The sequence below is a fragment of the Camellia sinensis genome, chromosome 13, assembly GCF_055761805.1.
Source record: "Camellia sinensis isolate YWXY chromosome 13, ASM5576180v1, whole genome shotgun sequence".
Taxonomy (NCBI): Eukaryota; Viridiplantae; Streptophyta; class Magnoliopsida; order Ericales; family Theaceae; genus Camellia; species Camellia sinensis.
Window position 1 is genome coordinate 75,850,800 of NC_138973.1, and position 19,278 is coordinate 75,870,077.

At 36.3% G+C, this 19,278-nt stretch overlaps 1 protein-coding gene and 1 pseudogene across 1 annotated transcript; one reads left to right on the plus strand and one right to left on the minus strand.

Moving 5' to 3' along the window:
* The first annotated feature begins 1,465 nt into the window (after positions 1 to 1,465).
* LOC114279316 (G-patch domain-containing protein 1) lies at positions 1,466 to 18,776 on the plus strand. The gene is made up of 11 exons (XM_028221536.2): positions 1,466 to 1,857; positions 1,999 to 2,083; positions 2,393 to 2,472; positions 2,573 to 2,597; positions 2,682 to 2,793; positions 2,911 to 2,977; positions 14,759 to 14,855; positions 17,349 to 17,530; positions 17,749 to 17,970; positions 18,041 to 18,154; positions 18,305 to 18,776. Exons 1-11 carry the CDS (start codon positions 1,780 to 1,782, stop codon positions 18,371 to 18,373), a joined length of 1,131 nt encoding a protein of 376 aa, XP_028077337.2. The 5' UTR covers positions 1,466 to 1,779; the 3' UTR covers positions 18,374 to 18,776.
* Positions 11,845 to 12,885, minus strand: LOC114285830 (nucleoside diphosphate kinase IV, chloroplastic/mitochondrial pseudogene; annotated as a pseudogene).
* Positions 18,777 to 19,278: the final 502 nt, after the last annotated feature.

The window sequence follows — 19,278 nt, forward strand, 5'->3', positions numbered from 1 at the left end:
ACATCCTGCTGTGCTTAAGCACAGCAGGCACCCCTTGTCCATTTAAAAAACCCTAATTTTGTTTGTTGTTAGACTATTCGTTATTAGTCAATATCCCAATTTAATTTTTTTTGTTAGATTGATTATGTTGTTTATAACTAGTTAATTTTACTCGATGATTTTGATTTTACTTGATTATTGATTTTGATTGTTTCATTTTGATTTGTTAGATTGTTACTTCCCTTACTTGGGTAAATAAGTCAGTCTTATCTGATGAAATGAAACTCCAAGGGGTAATTCTATTTTCACACACTAAATTCTTTCATGGCACACACTTAATGAATACTTTCTCAGAACACACATCAAAAATAAAAATTAGTGTGTTTGGTTTGAGTTTTCTGGATTAAGTTTTTTGAAAACTGAGTTTTTTGGTTTTCGTGTTTTTTTGTTTTTAGTGAATATTTTTAAAATTTTAAACATTTTTTTTATTTTTTTAGATGCACCTTCCTTAAATGTATCTAAAAAGTAAAAAATTTGTGAAAAAAATATTTTAAAATATTAATAAATACATAGAAATACAAAAAATATACTGAATTCTAGTATTTTTTTTTTTGTATTTTTGATATTTAGTGAATTTTTAAAAGATTTTTTTTATAATTTTTTTACTTTATAGATGTATTTTGTTAGGTGTGTCTAAAAAGTAAAAAAAATTACTTAAAATATTAAAAAAATTCAGTAAAAATAAAAAAATATTGAAAATAAGAAAGTAAAATTTTCTGAAAAGTGTTTTTGGAAAATTGGAACCAAGCAAGCTGATTCATTCTCAGTACATATCTCTTCATTCCAACAATGAGCTTATCTTTTATTTCAAAATCCTAATTTATTTTTCATCCACCTATTCTTCTTCTTTCGAAAAATTTGGAATGTCTTCATCCATCACCACTCTTAGCCCATCCCCGCTTTTGCCTAAACCACCCTAATATACCCTTGCTACCCACTATTTCCTCAAAACCCTAACCTCTACAACCTTCTCCGCCATGATCTCAACCTCTACAAATCTTTTTGTTGCTGTGAACCCAACATTTACAAGCCCTAGATCCGTTCGAAGGTTGATATCCAACCAAACCCTATATGTTCGGATGTGTATTGGGAAAATAAAAAAAGATAAAGATTTGTCATAAATGATAATTTAATTAAAGGATAAAAATGTGATTTTGAAAAAATTCATCAAGTATGTGCTCTGAGGGGATTAGTGTGTGGAAATATAATGACTCAATACCAAGTCCTGTATATTTTTTTAATACACCAATAAATCTTAAAATATTTATTTTGCCCTAATATTTTTGAAAATATTAATAGATAAATAAACACAATTTATAGACAAATAAATTTGATCAATAAGATTGGGCGTAAGTCCCTTCCTTATCCCCAAGTTTCAAAATTTTTAGATTTAAATCATTTGAAGACTTGGGTCCAAAGAAATGTGTTTGTCACTGGAAAATAGGTCCAAATCTAGAGGCCCAACTCGAATTTATCGAATTGAATCGAACCGCCCGAATTCATTGGTTCAGTGCTCTCGGTCCACAGAAGTATAGAAAACTGAACCGGTCGGTTCGTTAAAAAAACCGGTTCCACCTACCCCGACCGTACCGACCCATTCATCCCCTTGCCTCCACCGTTTCTAGGTCTCGAGCAGCTGCTCTCTCTCTCTTCTCTCTCATTTATGTGGTTTTTGATAGTTTTGTGAGAGAGAGAGAGAGGATTGTGGATCGTCAGACGAAGAAAAACGCAGAAGCAAAGATGGCGGCCCCTGAAGCTCCTCTTTGCTACGTCGGAGTCGCCAGAAAGTCCGCCGCTTTTCGCCTCATGAAGCAAATGGTTAGTATCAAAGATTCAATCTTCAGCTTTATGCATGTATGTATATTGCTAGGGTTTTTTTTCTTTTTTTTTTTGAGTTGATTCAGCTTAATTCTCAATCTGTGTATAATATATATAGATACATACATGTAATTGATGTAGGGGTGGGAAGAAGGCGAAGGGCTTGGGAAAGACAATCAAGGGATCAAAGGGCACGTCAGGGTCAAGAACAAACAGGACACTGCAGGTTCTCATTTTTTTTTTCTTTTTATTTATATTTATCAAATTTATGCTCTGTTTGGTTGCCTGGAACAGATGAGAAAGTCTGAAGAAGAAAAAAAATCTGAATAAAAACTGGTAATAAGGTTGAATTTCTTGGAAGAAATCAGAACAGCCTAAAACACAGATTCAAAATTTGGTGTTTGTTTTGTTTTGTTCTACTATTTTTTGTAGAAACCAAATTGTGTGTGTGCGTGTGTGTGGTTTTTTTTTAAATCAATTTTTTGATGGTATATGTTAATTTATGGTGGTGCACAATTTTTCAAAATTACAATAGGCATTGGTGTGGATGAGGCCAAAAAGAATTGGGCATTCGATACAACGCAGTTTGACAACATCCTTAAGAGATTGAAAGTGGTAATTGTCACATTTCTCCGTCTTATAAGAACACGTAGGCTTTGAAGACATCATTTCTAGGCTTCTCAATCTCTCACTCATTCTCTATATGTTTTTGCAGCAATCAACAGAAATCAATGATGAAGGTACAACTTGATGAAAGTAAATTTATATTACACTCAATAGCATAATAGAGTTTGATGAGGATCATATTTACATGCATCTCACAGCTGTTCAAAAGGATGACGGTCAAGAGGATGACACTGACATAGGCACACAATCTAATGTATCTAAAGACAGTAAGGAGGATACAGTTGTGAAGGCTACTCGGCCCCAAGGAAGGTCAAATATAGTTTCCCCTTTTTTTGTTCTTCTATATATCATAAGTTCATTATCAAATTTTTATCAATTCTAGATCTGTTTTGAGAGTTCTTTGTTTCCTCCCTAAATAATCACCAGGTACAAGAAAAGGGAGAGAGGGAAATTTGTTCGGACATATTCTTCTAAGGATCTTGAAGGAATACTTGTGAGTTGCCATCCTCAACATTTTTTTCCGTACAAATTTAGGCCTTCATGTTTCTTGTATAGAGTTGTTTGAAGTTGGTTCTTTGAAGTAGTAGTTATTTTGTGGTGGCTCACATTTTCAGTGGTGATTTTATAATTTGGGTCACTATCTTGTCTGAAAGTGCCAAGTTGTTTTTGAAGATGGACCTTGGAGTTTTTCTTTCTGTTTTTATTTTCTAAATTTGTTTTTGAACAGTTTTCAAATTGTTGATCTCTTTTCTTTTCGTTTTTGGACGTAATTTTTAATGGATTTGGTGCCCAATGTTGTAATCTTATCTAGAAAATCATAGTTAGATTGATTGCTTGAGATGTTATGAGACAGTTCATGGAATGAAGTAATTTTTGAAGATTGTGTATTACTTCTATTATTATACTGATGCTTTAATAGTCTTAGTTTGTAATCCCATTTTTTTTGGAAATGAAATTTTTCTGGAGTTGTGGATATGAAGTTACCGTGGTAAATTTTTTGATGATGAAGACAAAATGAGGCTTATTTGTGAATGGAATATGTTGTGTTCTGTTTAGTTGAATTATGTCACTGAGGGAAGGTTCCATCTAGTTTCTTCAATACTTAGAGCTTGCAGAAATGCAATTTGACCTAATGATCATAAGGTTTTGAGGTCTAGTAATTTGAAGAAGACATGAATTAAGGAGGGGCTCTTTATTGAAATATAAAACTCTGTAACTGAACTTACTATTGCACCCTTCTATATTTTATCATAATGCTAAGTGTTGCGGATAATGGAAAGTAGAAATTCGATGGTTTTATTTGGAGGATGTTGTTGTTGGGTGCTTGTTGACTATTGTTGGGTTATACCTCATGTGTGCATGTGTCTAAAATTAGGAGTTAAGCTTGGGGAAAATGTGACATAATAGATAAGTGCCATTGTGTGGAATCATTAATGTTGTAAGGTGCTGGAAATTTGTGTTAATGCATATAATAAGATAGTGGCATATGATAGTGGTGTTGGTGGTAGATAGTGGCATGTATAGAATATGATAGTGGTGTTGGTGGTAGATAGTGGCATGTATAGAATATGATAGTGGTGTTGGTGGTAGATAGTGGCATGTATATAATATGATAGTGGTAGATAGTGGTAATATATAATATGTAAGTGGCATATAATGGGTTATAATGATGTTTGTAATATCTCCTATATAAGGAGTGTCATTTGGTCTTGTAAAATAAGAAGTTTTGAATATAATAGAAATATATTCCTTCTTCCTCATATTTTCGGAGTTCTTCTTCCTCATATTTTCTAAGTTGGTATCAGAGTTACAAAAAACACAGTAGCCCTAAAACCGTCATAGTCATGTCGGAAGTCACGTCCGAAACCACTTCAACCCCTGCCGCTGCCATTCCGTTGAAAACATCAAACTCTCACTCTGTCCAAATCACCACCATCCGCCTAAATGGTGATAATTTTCTCCGCTGGTCACAATCTGTCCGGATGTATATCCGTGGGCAAGGAAAGATCGGTTACATCACTGGTGACAAGAAGGCTCCTGCTGTTAATGATCCGCTGTTCGACAGTTGGGACGCTGAAAACTCCATGGTTATGACATGGTTGGTCAATTCCATGGAGGAGGATATAAGCTCTAATTACATGTGCTATCCTACTGCACAAGAATTGTGGGATAATGTTAGTCAGATGTATTCTGACTTAGGAAATCAATCTCAAGTTTTCGAATTAACTTTGAAGTTGGGAGAGATTCGTCAAGGAGATGATTCCGTCACCAAATATTTTAATTCGTTGAAAAGGTTGTGGCAGGATCTTGACATCTTCAACACATACGAATGGAAATCGGTTGACGACTGCAACCACCACAAGAAAACTGTGGAAGACAGCCGTATTTACAAGTTTCTTGCCGGCCTCAACATTGAGTTCGATGAAGTGCGAGGAAGAATTATTGGCAGACCTCCTCTCCCATCCATTGGCGAAGTATTTGCCGAAGTCAGAAGGGAAGAGAGCCGAAGGAGCGTCATGCTTAAGAAAAAAGGTACTGGTGAATCAATTGAAATTTCTGCTTTAATTAGCGATGCTGCGGCCAACAAGGCTGCAAATTACCAGCGCAGGTTTGATGATAAGCCACGGGTCTGGTGTGATTTTTGCAACAAGCCTCGCCATACACGTGAAACGTGTTGGAAGATCCATGGCAAACCTGTCAACTGGAAAAGCAGCAAACAAGGAGAGAAGAATCGTGGCTTTCCTACCGCTAATGAAGCCGATTCAGGTCCCTTCAACAAAGAGCAGATTGATCAACTCTTAAAGCTGATAAAATCCAACTCCTCATCCGGTACTCCTAGTGTTTTGTTGGCACAAACAGGTAGAAATCCTAAAGCCTTCTCTTGCCTAAACTTCTCTCCGTGGATCATAGATTCCGGTGCCTCCGATCACATGACTAGTTTTTCCCATTTATTTAGTACCTATTTCCCTTGTTCCGGTCATGACAAAATCAGAATAGCCGATGGTAGTTTTTCACCTATTGCAGGAAAAGGATTTATTAAACTAACTGAGAAAATTAATCTCAATGCTGTTCTTCACGTCCCCAACTTAGCCTGTAACCTTTTGTCTGTCAGTAAACTATCTAAGGATTCTAATTGTCGTGTTACATTTTTTGAATCCCATTGTGAATTTCAGGACCAGAACTCGGGGATGATGATTGGGCGTGCTAGGATGCTTGAAGGTCTTTACTACTTTGATGAAGTACCTGTTAGTAATAAAAAAGCTCAGAGCTTTAATAGTACTAGTTCAATCTCTGTTCGAGAAAAAATAATGCTATGGCACTATAGGCTAGGACATCCTAGTTTTCTTTATCTGAAACATTTATTTCCAGAATTATTTAAAGGGATTGATTGTTCTTCTTTTCATTGTGAAAGTTGCATTTTTGCAAAATTTCATCGCTCTACTTATTTGCCAAAACCTTACCAGGCTTCCAAACCTTTTTATTTGATTCATAGTGATGTTTGGGGCCCTTCTAAAATCACTACTCTTTCTGGTAAAAGATGGTTTGTTACATTTATTGATGACCATACCCGCTTATGTTGGATTTATTTGATGAATAAAAAATCTGACGTGAAAAATTTATTCACAAATTTTTACAATATGATTGAAAACCAATTTCAAACCAAAATTGGTATTTTACATTCTGATAATGGAACAGAATATTTCAATGAGCAGTTGGGTGAGTTTTTGGAAAAAAAGGGAATTTTTCATCAATCTACATGTCGGGATACCCCTCAACAAAATGGCATTGCAGAACGAAAAAATAAACATCTACTTGAAGTAGCACGTGCTATAATGTTTTACATGCATGTTCCTAAATATTTATGGGGTGAAGCAATTTTAACAGCCTCTTATTTGATAAACAGGATGCCTACAAAGGTGTTAACATACAAAACGCCTTTCGATTGTCTCAAAACTTTTTTTCCTGACACGAGGTTGTTTTCTGATTTACCCGCCAAAGTTTTTGGATGTACTGCCTATGTTCATGTTCCTAGTCAGTTTCGTTCAAAACTTGACCTCCGTGCTATAAAATGTGTTTTTTTGGGTTATTCCTCAAACAAAAAGGGGTATAAGTGTTTCGACCCTCAAACCAAGAAATTTCATGTGAGTATGGATGTGTCATTTGTGGAAACAAAATCCTATTTCCCCAACACTTCTCTTCAGGGGGAGACAAGTGGAGTAGAAGACCGTTTTGGGGATATTTCTATCCCGCTCCCCAATGTCATTTATCCTACACAAAAACTACATCTATCTGATAATGATCACTTAGGAGAACCAAGTTCTATGGTGCCTAGTCAAGAAGATTCTTGTTTAGGGGGAGAAGTACTACAAAATGATCTAAATCCTGAGCTTCAGGTTTATACTAGGAAGCGATTTCATCTGAGGAATAATGACCCGAATGTCCATCCTAATGACCCGAATGTCCACCCGAGTTCTGGCATCGAAATTTTAGGTAATCCTATTCCTTCTATTTCCGACCTTGATGTTCCTATAGCAATTAGGAAAGGTGTCCGAAATTGCATTAAACATCCTATTGCAAATTACCTCTCCTATCAAAGACTGTCTAAAAACCATAGAGCTTTCACATCTAGGATTTCACACTTGTTTGTTCCAAGGAATATACAGGAAGCATTGGATGATCCGAATTGGAAATTAGCAGTCATGGAGGAGATGAATGCTTTAAGGAGAAGTGGTACTTGGGAGATAGTTGATCTACCCAAAGACAAGAAAACAGTTGGGTGTAAATGGGTGTTTACGATAAAATGTAACGCAGATGGAAGCGTTGAGAGATACAAGGCGAGACTGGTGGCTAAAGGCTTCACTCAAACTTATGGGATCGACTATCAGGAGACGTTTGCTCCTGTTGCTAAAATAAATTCCATCAGAGTACTGTTATCTCTTGCAGTAAATTCAGATTGGCCTCTACATCAACTTGACATTAAAAATGCATTTCTCAATGGTGATCTTGAAGAGGAGGTGTTCATGAGCCTACCGCCGGGATTTGAGCAGAGACTTGGAAGCGACAGAGTATGCAGATTGAACAAGTCATTATACGGACTCAAACAATCACCAAGAGCATGGTTTGAACGCTTTGGGAAGGCAGTTATCAGTTGTGGCTTCTCGCAGAGTCAAGCAGATCACACAATATTTTATAAACATTCAAAAAACAGTAAAATTGCAATTTTGATTGTTTATGTTGATGACATCATTTTAACTGGTAATGATGAAGCAGAGTTAGCAGCCCTCAAAGAGAAACTCGCAAAAGAATTTCACATTAAGGATCTGGGAGCCCTCAAGTATTTCCTCGGAATGGAATTTGCAAGATCCAAGGAAGGTATATTCGTTAATCAGAGAAAATATGTTCTTGATCTCCTTGGAGAAACATGTATGCTTGGTTGTAAGATGGTGGAGACTCCGATCGAGCCTAACTTGAAGTTACAAGCTGCTAAGGCTGAAGAAGTCAAAGAGAGGGAACAATATCAGCGACTTGTCGGGAAATTGATTTACTTGTCTCATACGCGGCCTGATATTGCCTTTGCAGTCAGCATGGTAAGTCAGTTCATGCACTCACCAGGGGCAGAGCACTTTGAGGCCGTTTATAAGATCTTAAGATATTTGAAAGGAACTCCAGGGAGAGGCTTACTGTTCAAGAAACATGGACATCTTCAAGTTGAAGTATACACAGATGCAGACTGGGCAGGAAGTGTTACAGACAGGAGATCAACATCCGGATACTGCTCCTTTGTAGGTGGGAACCTAGTTACATGGCGGAGTAAAAAACAGAATGTGGTAGCTAGAAGTAGTGCAGAAGCAGAGTTCAGAGCTGTTGCCCATGGAATCTGTGAAGTAATGTGGATTAAAAGAATTCTTGAAGAATTAAAGCTTTCTCACCCGACACCTATGAAGGTCTATTGTGACAACAAAGCAGCTATATCTATAGCTCATAATCCAGTTCTACATGATCGCACAAAACATATAGAAGTGGATAAACATTTCATCAAGGAGAAAATCAATGCTGGCATAATCTGTATGACCTACCTTCCAACAGGTGAACAATTAGCTGATGTGCTAACGAAGGGACTACACAAGAAGCAATTTGATAAGCTGACTAGCAAGCTGGCTATGGAAGATATCTTCAAACCAGCTTGAGGGGGAGTGCCGGAAATTTGTGTTAATGCATATAATAAGATAGTGGCATATGATAGTGGTGTTGGTGGTAGATAGTGGCATGTATAGAATATGATAGTGGTGTTGGTGGTAGATAGTGGCATGTATAGAATATGATAGTGGTGTTGGTGGTAGATAGTGGCATGTATAGAATATGATAGTGGTGTTGGTGGTAGATAGTGGCATGTATATAATATGATAGTGGTAGATAGTGGTAATATATAATATGTAAGTGGCATATAATGGGTTATAATGATGTTTGTAATATCTCCTATATAAGGAGTGTCATTTGGTCTTGTAAAATAAGAAGTTTTGAATATAATAGAAATATATTCCTTCTTCCTCATATTTTCGGAGTTCTTCTTCCTCATATTTTCTAAGTTAAGGTTTGCTAGAATTCACTTCGCAATAGGGGAAATTAGAGGTGAAAGAGATTCATCATGAGGTTCCATGTTCGTTAAAAAAGACTATTTGCTAGATAGGTGCCGTGTGTGGAAGCCTTAATAATCAGAATTTTCTATGAAGTATGTGAGAATTTGAAGTGTAAGATATTCATAGAAGAGGGTCCAAGTCATTTAAAATGGATTTTCTGATAAGATTACTACTTAAAGAGTAAGAAGACAATTAAATTCTGTTGAAATTTATTTATTGTGAGTTCCACCATTAGACATTAAATTAGTAACGGTTTAATGATTTCTTGACAAGTATTGACAGTGGGTTGAATTTTTCCATTGAACTACACAAACAATTATGAAATTATTGGATAGGTGGACTCCTGGATAAAGTTATCAAATGTCCTTCACTTCAACCAAAATGGTTTGAGGTGTTTTGTTACTGGAACAACTATCGAACTAATCATACTTTGTATAGGACCAAATTTGGCAATAATATCCATAGTGAATGTAGTGGTTTTGTATTTCCTATTTTTGAAATTTGAATTCTTGGTTGATGTGGTTGCTGTTTGAATTCTCACATATGAATTTTTAGTCCTTTAAGACCTTTACCCTTACTACAGCATTTCAAATTAGCATATTTGTTAATTCATTGAGCAAGAGAAAATGATTATGTTTGAATTCATCAAATGTTCTCTAATCTCCATACATAAGTTCATTTTGATTAACACACAATGAAATTGTAAGAATTTAATGTATAAAGAGAAATAGAGAATTGTATTATTGATTGATGTATTGTTATATTTATTACAATGATTCATGATTCCTATATATAGAAGAGGGTGAGTGTGTAGTAGGTAAGGAGTAGCTGAAGTGGAGGTGGTAGTGGTGTAGTGGGTTAGGTTTAGTGGAGTAGGTGAGGTGGTAGTAGTGTAGTGGGTTAGGTTTAGTGGAGTAGGTTTAAGTGGGTGAAGTAGGTGATAGGTTTTAACAGCCCCCCGCAAACTCAAGGGGGATAGGAACTAGCCAACTTGAGTTTGGAGAGAGTAACAAAAACAAGAAAATAGACGAATACATAAAAGAAAAGAGGATAGGAGACACTGTATGGTCGTGTCAGACCGATGGTGAAGACACTGTATGGTGGTGTTATAACGTTGTAGAGGACACTGGTTGGTTGTGTCAGACCGAGGTAGAAGACAGTTTATGGGGTCATGTCGGACCGTTGTAGCAGACAATGTTGTGATAGTTGTTGTGACAGTTTACGGAGTCTTGCTGGACCCTTGTAGAAACTAACCGAAATCAATGTCGGGACAGTTTACAGAGTCTTGTCGGACCCTTAAAAAGTCGCACCCTCAAAAGGTGTGCCCAATCTTTCAAAAGGCGTGCCCAATCCATAAAAAGGCGTGCCAGATATGATGGCGAGGCACGTGAGTGCCTTGGCTGGCGCGCCCGTTTGTCGTCTGGCGTCAAGTGGCGCGCGATACGCGTGGCTGCCTCGGCTATTTAACCAAGACGGAGGCTGAGGCTGAGGCTGAGGCAGAAGCTGAGACAGAAAAATTGAGAGAAACCTCTGAAAAATTCTTCCTTTGCTGAGAGAGACTCTGTAATACGCTGTAACACTCTGTTGCCCAGAAAATGGCTTCGTCTTCCCGTGGGCTGCTCACTCTCTTTCCCGACCTCAATGAGTCAACAAGAGAGATAACTGGTGCGGTGGCACTGGAACCTCAACCAAGCACCCCGGAGTTTGCTCCGTTGAACTTTTCTATGCGGTCTGTGGAGCAAAGAATGGCAGTGCAAATTGATATTGAGGCCAATCAGTATACTCTGAAGTCATGTGTGGAAACCATGACTGCGGTCACAAACTTGTCGCACCGGCTGCAGAGCAGGACAAATGAGGTGCAACAGTTAAACTCCCAGCTGACTCTGCTCCAATGCATGTATAAGGATGCGCGAGCAGAGATAAGTGTGCTAAAGACAGAAAACAAGGAGCTGAAGCGGAAGGCCACCGTGATGTTCCGATTTGGAGGTCCACCATATGCTGTAGTGGAGGAGCAGGGAGGAGGAAACTTGCTTGGTGGTTTGGGAAATACGGAGGCAGCACCGGCAAGGGCCGCCCAGGACGGAGGCAAGAAGAAAAGACCGGCGGAATAGGCGAAGAAGTGAGGTCGGTTGATGGCCGGCTGCAGAAAAGAAAACAAAGCTGTTGGTGTTTTTTTTTTTTTTGTGTAAAATTGTGATCGGGGTGGATCCCTGAGATGAATAAAATATGGTTTGGTGTGCAAAGCTATATGGTATGAATGGAATTAGAAAAAGATTAAAAATAATGTGAAAGAAAATTAAAGAAAAAAGAATAAAAATATATTTGAAATCAAAAATGAAAGATGGGGGAAATAAGGAAAATGGTTTGGAGAAAATAAAGAAAAATAATGGAGTTGGAAATCAAACGGAGGAGAGATGATAATTTTTTTTTTTTTTAATATAATATAATAAAAAGAGATATATATATATATAATAAAGAAAGTGGGGAACAAGAGTAATGAAAAGAGGGGGACAAAAGTTGGTGTGGTGTGATGATAAATAAATAAGAAAAGAAGAGAAGCACGTGGCCCAACTTTTAACATAAAAGAAAGAAAAGAAAGAAAAGATGGTGTGGATGGATGTCTCTTAAAATAGGTGTGTGTATGGCCCTCTCCCTCCCTAACCCGAGAGAGAGAGAGAGTGAGGTGGCAGTTTTTTTTTTTTTTTTTTTCGAGAAAATAAATAAAAATAATAGATTTTGAAATTAAACGGAGAAGAGAGAGGGGACAAGCCCATGTGATAAAGTGGCTGTTGGGGACTCCAGAAATAATATATTTGCAACTTTGTTCCAGGCATGCTTTCTTGGATAAAGGGTTTTACAGTCTGAATTTACACAAAAAAGTCCAATCTCTACCATGGCTGATTTCTGATTTCTGTGGGTCAGTGGCTCCAATGAGCTTCCTGCCATATTTTATCACTCCTTCGCCTTCCCAGACCATTGCAATGACAGAGGAAGTTGCACAGGCCATTAAAGAAAGGTCTTTCCTTGATATCATGATAATGCTTTTGGGCAAAAGCCTTTGAAGGAACCACTATTTTAATCGCCACAAGCTTAAAACCTTTTCGTTCAAAACGCGATATGATTTCTGCAATCAGCCCTCTCTGAACACCATCGGGCTTGATAGCAATGAAAGTGCGCTCCATCTCTGCAGCATGCCTCCTGCTCCTGAAGCATGTAGGCTACAGCAGGAAGGGCAAGCGCCCCAGACATCCATCCTCGGGACGTATTTCCAGAATCGGTCCTCCCGTATGAAGCTAAATAAGGCACCTTTCCTCTTAATAAAACTGTCGCAGCACTAGCTACAGCTCGACTTTCAGAAAAGACATGAGAGGTCTGCTTAGACGCAGAGAGTAGAGACCTGGCAGCTCGAGAAGCAGATCTGCATACCTGAGAGCTCATCGTTGCAGACATGGTGTTCGACGAATTGTCCCAGAGGGATTTTGGGTTTGCTTCGGCGAGGTGGTGAAGAAGAGTGAAGGTATGTGTAGAAAATTCTAGCAGACTAGGTTGAGGTCCGGCGGACGGCCAAGGTGAGGTTGCCGCCCGCCGGTGAAGCGAAAAATACAAAGTTCTTAACCTTGCTCTGATACCATGTAAGAATTTAATGTATAAAGAGAAATAGAGAATTGTATTATTGATTGATGTATTGTTATATTTATTACAATGATTCATGATTCCTATATATAGAAGAGGGTGAGTGTGTAGTAGGTAAGGAGTATGTGAAGTGGAGGTGGTAGTGGTGTAGTGGGTTAGGTTTATTACAATGATTCATGATTCCTATATATAGAAGAGGGTGAGTGTGTAGTAGGTAAGGAGTAGGTGAAGTGGAGGTGGTAGTGGTGTAGTGGGTTAGGTTTAGTGGAGTAGGTGAGGTGGTAGTGGTGTAGTGGGTTAGGTTTAGTGGAGTAGGTTTAAGTGGGTGAAGTAGGTGATAGGTTTTAACAGAAATAGAAGAATTGTTCAGTGTTTTGGCCCCGTTTGCTTTCAGAGGTAGAATGGAGGGGATTGATAGTGAGGGGATTAAGTAAAATTGTGTTTGTTTTGATGATAAGTTTTAGTGTAGGAATTATTAAATTATTTTTATATAAAATAATAAACAAATAAAAAAATATAAAAAATTAAACATTAATGTTTTAAAAAAAATTCCCAATATATAGAAAATAAAAAAAAATAAAAAAATTCTAATCCCCTCACTATTTTTCTAATACCACCTCCACCTCTTCCATCCTAATCTCTCTTCCAACCTCCATCTTAATCCCCTCTTCCATCCTAATCCTTTTCCCAACTCTACAAACAAACACAACGCTAAATAACCCCACCTCCATCATAATCCCCTCTCATCCATTACACCCCAAAACAAACGGGATATTTGTACCTTTCTAGTGAGTAAATGGAAGTTCCTATGGCGTTCATTTGCATGAGGTCAACATTTCTACATCCAAGTTCATTTTTTTTTTTTTATAATTTTTAAATTTTTTTATTTATTATTATTATTATTATTATTTGTAGTCTCAAAGGATATAACAATGTTGGTTTTGTAAAGATATCCTATTATTTGATTATTTATTTATTTTTATATTAAAGAGCAGAACCTTATCTTTTTTGGTTATTGGAATTTGGACGAAGTTGATCCATCTTTGAACCAATGTCTGGACTTTGCAGAGGCTTTTGATGTATAGTTGATTTAGATATTTTGCTTTCTTTCGTAGTGTATATGTGTGGCATCCCCTTGGTGGATGGCGCAGCCCTTGACTAGTTAGATGCCGTTATCAGATCTGGAAGCCTAGGGTGAAACCCATGGGTTCAAAGACTTTTTGGTCTCACAAATGTCATTGGTAGATTATTATTATTATTATTTGGTTAGATTTAATTACATAAATATGTGACGTGGTTTCCGAATAATATTATGCTAGTTTCCTAATTTAATTAGGGTTATTAGCCTATAAATAGAAGGCTTCTCCTTGTAATATTCAGCTTTTGGTTTAATAATATTGAAAGTGATTTTAGGGTTATGGCTGCTTGTGAGATCTTCTCCCTCTTTCTCTACTGTTTGCTACATCACTTGGTGCCTCTTTTTGTGAAATATTTACTAATTGAAAAAATCTGATAATGTCATGTTAGTATGGGTAAATTAGGTAAATGGATGGGTCTAGGTTAAGATGAATGTAGGAATATAATCTTAATGTTTGTTTTGCAAAGATCTTGGGAAGATTGTTTTGGAGACTTAAAAAATTGGTGCAATTAATGCCATGAACCTTTATTGTATTGTTACAAAATGATTGTTCATCTAAAAGTGAAAAAAAAAAGAAAAAAGTTTTCATTTAGTTTTTTTAAAGCAAACTCAGCTGTATCTGTATTTGTAATTCTTAATTATTGAATTGTAGTTTCGTTTACAAGTTTATAATTGGCTTATACGACCTCTTGCAATGCAACCATAAATCCCATTATATGCTTATTTATGGGTGCTATAATTGACACATTCTTGTAGAATTATTATTCAGGCAAGTTCGGGTGATAGATTGAAGGGTTTTTTTTTTTTTTCCCCCCCTCTACTTTGATTGTTCACTGCTTAGTTTCTCTTGGCATTACAACTGTAGGTCAAAAAAGTCGAGGAATGCCCACAGACAAACTATAATGAGGACAGTGTATTGGAGTTGGTGGAAGAATCTGCAAATCACGTTTTTGATGTTGAAGGTAACTTCTGGAATACAACTAGATGGAAGGCACTATTCTTAAAATGAAATCACGGGTGGGATTTTTTTACTCTGTTTCATGTTGGAAGGAAGAACTTGCAAATCATGTTTTTGATGTTGAAGGTAACTTCTGGACATAGTTGTCAAATAGAGAATCATATCACGAATTGAGAATCGTTAAGATTTAATACAAACTATAAAAAATGATGTTGAAGAATCGGTATATATGAAAAAAAGAAGAGAGGGAATAAATTGATTTCAGAACATGTTATAAAATAGTTTTTATATATGGACATAATTACACCGTCTAATTGGGAAGACATTGTTTTCATAGCAAGAGATGTGAGTCCAAATTTCACCAACCATAAAATTATTAAAAAACAATAGTATAATCTCCTTGAACATTTAAAAAATATACCTAGGAACCCTATATAGAGTGAAATCTTTTATTTTAAAACCTAAAATATTTTAAAAGATGTGTATGCAATTGTTCAAAACAAGTTAAACAAAAGAAAGTTATGAAACTATTGGGTCTGACTAATATGACCGATGTAATATTAAACCATATTTATTTAACTAATATGACAATAGATAATTCATAGGTACAAGATCTATGAACTTGTCTATTTTGGAGTAAAATAAAAGAATAGCTTTAGTATGCATTTCAAAGGATTAGGAAAAGCCAGGATATTATAACCTTAAACATACATTTTGGGTTTGACTGGATCCAATTGGATCCTATTAAAGACCCTCTAATCACCAAAATACTAACAAATCATGCATAGGTGGTGATATTTTTTATACCAAACACTCTTAGGAGTTGTATTATGTCATTTTCAGTAGAAGAGGGGTGAAATATGTTGGGCATCATATTTTCAAGAATTTCATAAATCATTAAAACGTAAATCGAATCATGAATCGTTCACCTAAAATAGATTCACCCATAGATTCCTATATATGCATGGATCACAAATCAATTCGTGAATGATGAGATTCTAACAACAGAACTTCAGAATGCAACTAGATGGAAGGCAGTACTTTTCTTCTCAAAATGAAATCATGGGTGAGATTTTTTACTATGTTTTCTGTTGGATGACATCTATATATATGTTCTTGCTAAAGCTTGCTCAAGTCTTCAACTTTATGCTACTGCTGATATCAATGCCGGTTTGCAATGTTATATGTATCTTTTTGTCCCTTCCTCTATTTTCTTTTTTCTTTTTTTTAGTGTTCTTTCTATGCTTTGCACTTGGGCATTTTTCTTTTGTTTGGCATTTGAAAGCTAGAAATCCATTAAAAACAACACTTATTGTAATATGTGAAGTATTTGCACTTATTATCATTTGATGGAGCAAAGGATAGTACTCGAATCATGTTTTATCCTGCATACTTTTTTGGTATCCAGATTTTATGGGAAAGAGTGAAAGATAATTTTTCTTTCTTACTTCTTTTTATTTTTTTTGTAAAGATAAGCAAAAATATTTTAATCAAAAAGGTTCCACACTGCCCAATCTCATATACGAAACATAGAAATGAATATAAAAGAGAATAGAATGACCTTTATATCACTCATGACTCTGCAGTTCACAAAATCCAAAAAAATAAAAATAAAAAAGAATCAAAAGATGTATTTCATGCCATCTATACCCAACTAGGCAAGAGATATAAAAATTTTCTGCGCTATATGCACTTAAAGTCGACTCTGTCAAACACATCATCAGATTTCTTTCTCCCCACAAGCATGTCAGTTGTAAGGAGGCTCATTCTCGTGGTCAGCCACGCGAAGGCAGGCACCTTTGAAGATGCTTTCGTCTTTCAAACTCTTCCATGAGAACGCCATTTCATTCTCCCCTATAAGTTGCTTGCAATATGATTTAACCTCAAATATCCTGGATTTAGAGGCAGCCCCATCCTTTCACACCTGTGCATAATTTGATCTTCCCCTCCCCTTCTTCCCCATTCTCCACTCTGTAGAAGACCTAAAATGTTCAATCAATGTCCCAGTCACAAATAGGACTCCTAAAATCATGTTCCATGTCAATGAGTTCTCCGTTCCTTACAAAGAATGTACAACCATTTCAAGCTTGTTATCAAGTGACCTTAGGGCACTTCTTAACAGGACCCTTCAATTTATTTATTTTATTGTTCATAAAGGTGTTATTCTCAGGCCCAGTATGAAATGAGCAAACTGCATTCGTTCTTGTGATGTTTTATGTTAAAAATACAAAGTTGATACCTTTCTTGAACAGCTTTATGTCAACTATGATTTGGTTTTAGTGTTTCTGAAGGTAGAAGAAACCTTTGGTGTTCTGTTTTTATAGTGCTCCTTGCTATGCATATCTATTCTCTTTATCATACCCGACCACAGTACCTATTCATCACAACTTGATTTTCACAGCGATTGCACGTGATGTTGCCATCTCTAGTTGCTACGTGGAGATCATGTATGTATATATTGTTTTTTCAATGAACACCTACCTGATCAATGTGGCAGGAAATGAAAGCAAAGATGTTTCACCAAACTGGTGGGGCTATAAATCTGGGTTTGTGTCAGGAGGTTATCTTGGAGCCGAATCCAGGAGAAAGAAATCCCTCCCAACTGAAAATGGTCAAAATTCTTGGAACAGGGTTGCTTTTCATGAAGAAGATCAAGAAAATCTTTACAAACTCGTCCAAGTATGTATCCTTATTGTTTATTTACTGTTTGTGAACTATTCTGGTGCTTTTTTAAATTCTTCTTCTCCCTATTTTGTTGTTCGTCAAATGATCACCCACATTATTATTTATCATCCATAAGAAAATTTTTGGAAGTCTGTAATGAAATAAATTAAAATACACATAATAAGGTTTGCCCTATTTCAAGACAACATATTGATGCAAGTCTTTATCTACAGGATAAAGCGACATCTGGAAAACAAGGACTTGGCATAAAGGACCGGCCAAGGAAAATAGCTGGTTGCCACTATCAGGGGAAAAAGACATCATTTGATGACAGTGCTGATGAGGGTTCTGCTGATTCTTCAAAGAAACAAAAATATGGTGACATTTCAGAGATGGAAAACAAAGATGAATCAAAGGTTAAGCTAAAAAAGCTGTGTAGGAAGCTTCTTCGTCAGGTGCGTCTTCTTGAGTTGCGCATTTATTTGCAATAATATTCTTGCCACTGATATTGACATTTTGTTACAGGTACCTGGTGAGTCATTAAAGCTTAAACAGCTCAAAGTTCTCATTGATGAACACTTCTCTGTTTTTTCCAATTTCTCCTCCAAAAGAGATGCGCTCGCATTCTTGAAAAGAAAGGTATGATCATGGTTACTGTGGTGCAATTTTTGGGCTTATGCCAAATGGTTTTGGTCACTGTTTTGTGGTTTTTATTTCATGAATATTCAGCTTTGTTGATTTCTTTTTCCTATTCTAGTCAGTCATGACTTGTTTTGTTTGTTTTTGCAGCTAGAAGGCAGTGACAAGTTTTCTGTGGAGGGAAAGAGAGTTTGTCTTTCATCAAAGAGAGGCAATTAGGTTTTTTGCTAGGATTTTTAGATGCCTGTAACAGTCTGTACATTGCAGCTGAGACTAGTTAAATTCGGCTTTTATTTATTTTTAATTGGGTTTCTTGAAGAGGTTAGAAGCATTCATTTCACTTCTGATTCATTTGGTTCAGCCAAGTTTTGAATCTGGTGCAGTTAAGCGGGACAAAATAAATTAATGGGTATGGAATATAGTGTTGTTTGGATGTGGGGATTGTATTGCTGGTGGCTGTACTTGTGATAGGTCTTTTTCATTACAGTAATATATGTGATGGGATGAATGGGTCATTAGGTCTCTTAAGACATGTTTAAGAAGTGCTTTTTCAATGTTGTGTTTGGATTATATTATGTTTTGATTTATGGATTTGAAATGAAAGGATTTGACTTTTTATTTATTCTAGGCGAATAGATCAAATTTATAGTCGATAGTTTGGATGTAGATTTCAAAATTGAGGCCTTGTTTGGCATAAATTAAAAAATCAAAAAGTCACTATCCTATTTAAGTCACATCATCTTATTTAAATTACATCATCTCTCTATCACATCATTTCAAACCTAATTTATATTTTATAAAAAATCAAAAAGTACATTTATTTAGGACATTTCAAACCATTTCTGAATTTGAGAGTTGTTTTAATGGTTTTAAAATAACAATGTAAAAATATCCACCCGCATTCTTCCTGTGGATACTCTTAGCACACAAGCCAAAGCACTCAAAGCCGCAACACAAGCACCCTGTTCTAACAGTGGCAGATCTAACAAGATTTGATGAGTGAAATCAGCTGATGGAATAAAAGTGCAGTCTTTTCAATTCTATAACACTCTTGTCACCTTCATTCTTTTGTTGAGGGTCTGGCATTTAGATTTTAAGTGGGCGAAAGAGTTAAATTACATGCT

Excerpts from the sequence above, each read along its gene's own strand:
- LOC114279316 (XM_028221536.2), top strand. The coding sequence starts at position 1,780 with ATGGCGGCCCCTGAAGCTCCTCTTTGCTACGTCGGAGTCGCCAGAAAG. Across the intron at positions 17,971-18,040 it reads GTAGGAAGCTTCTTCGTCAG|GTACCTGGTGAGTCATTAAA; the intron begins GTGCGTCTTCTT and ends ATTTTGTTACAG. Across the intron at positions 18,155-18,304 it reads TCGCATTCTTGAAAAGAAAG|CTAGAAGGCAGTGACAAGTT; the intron begins GTATGATCATGG and ends TTGTTTTTGCAG.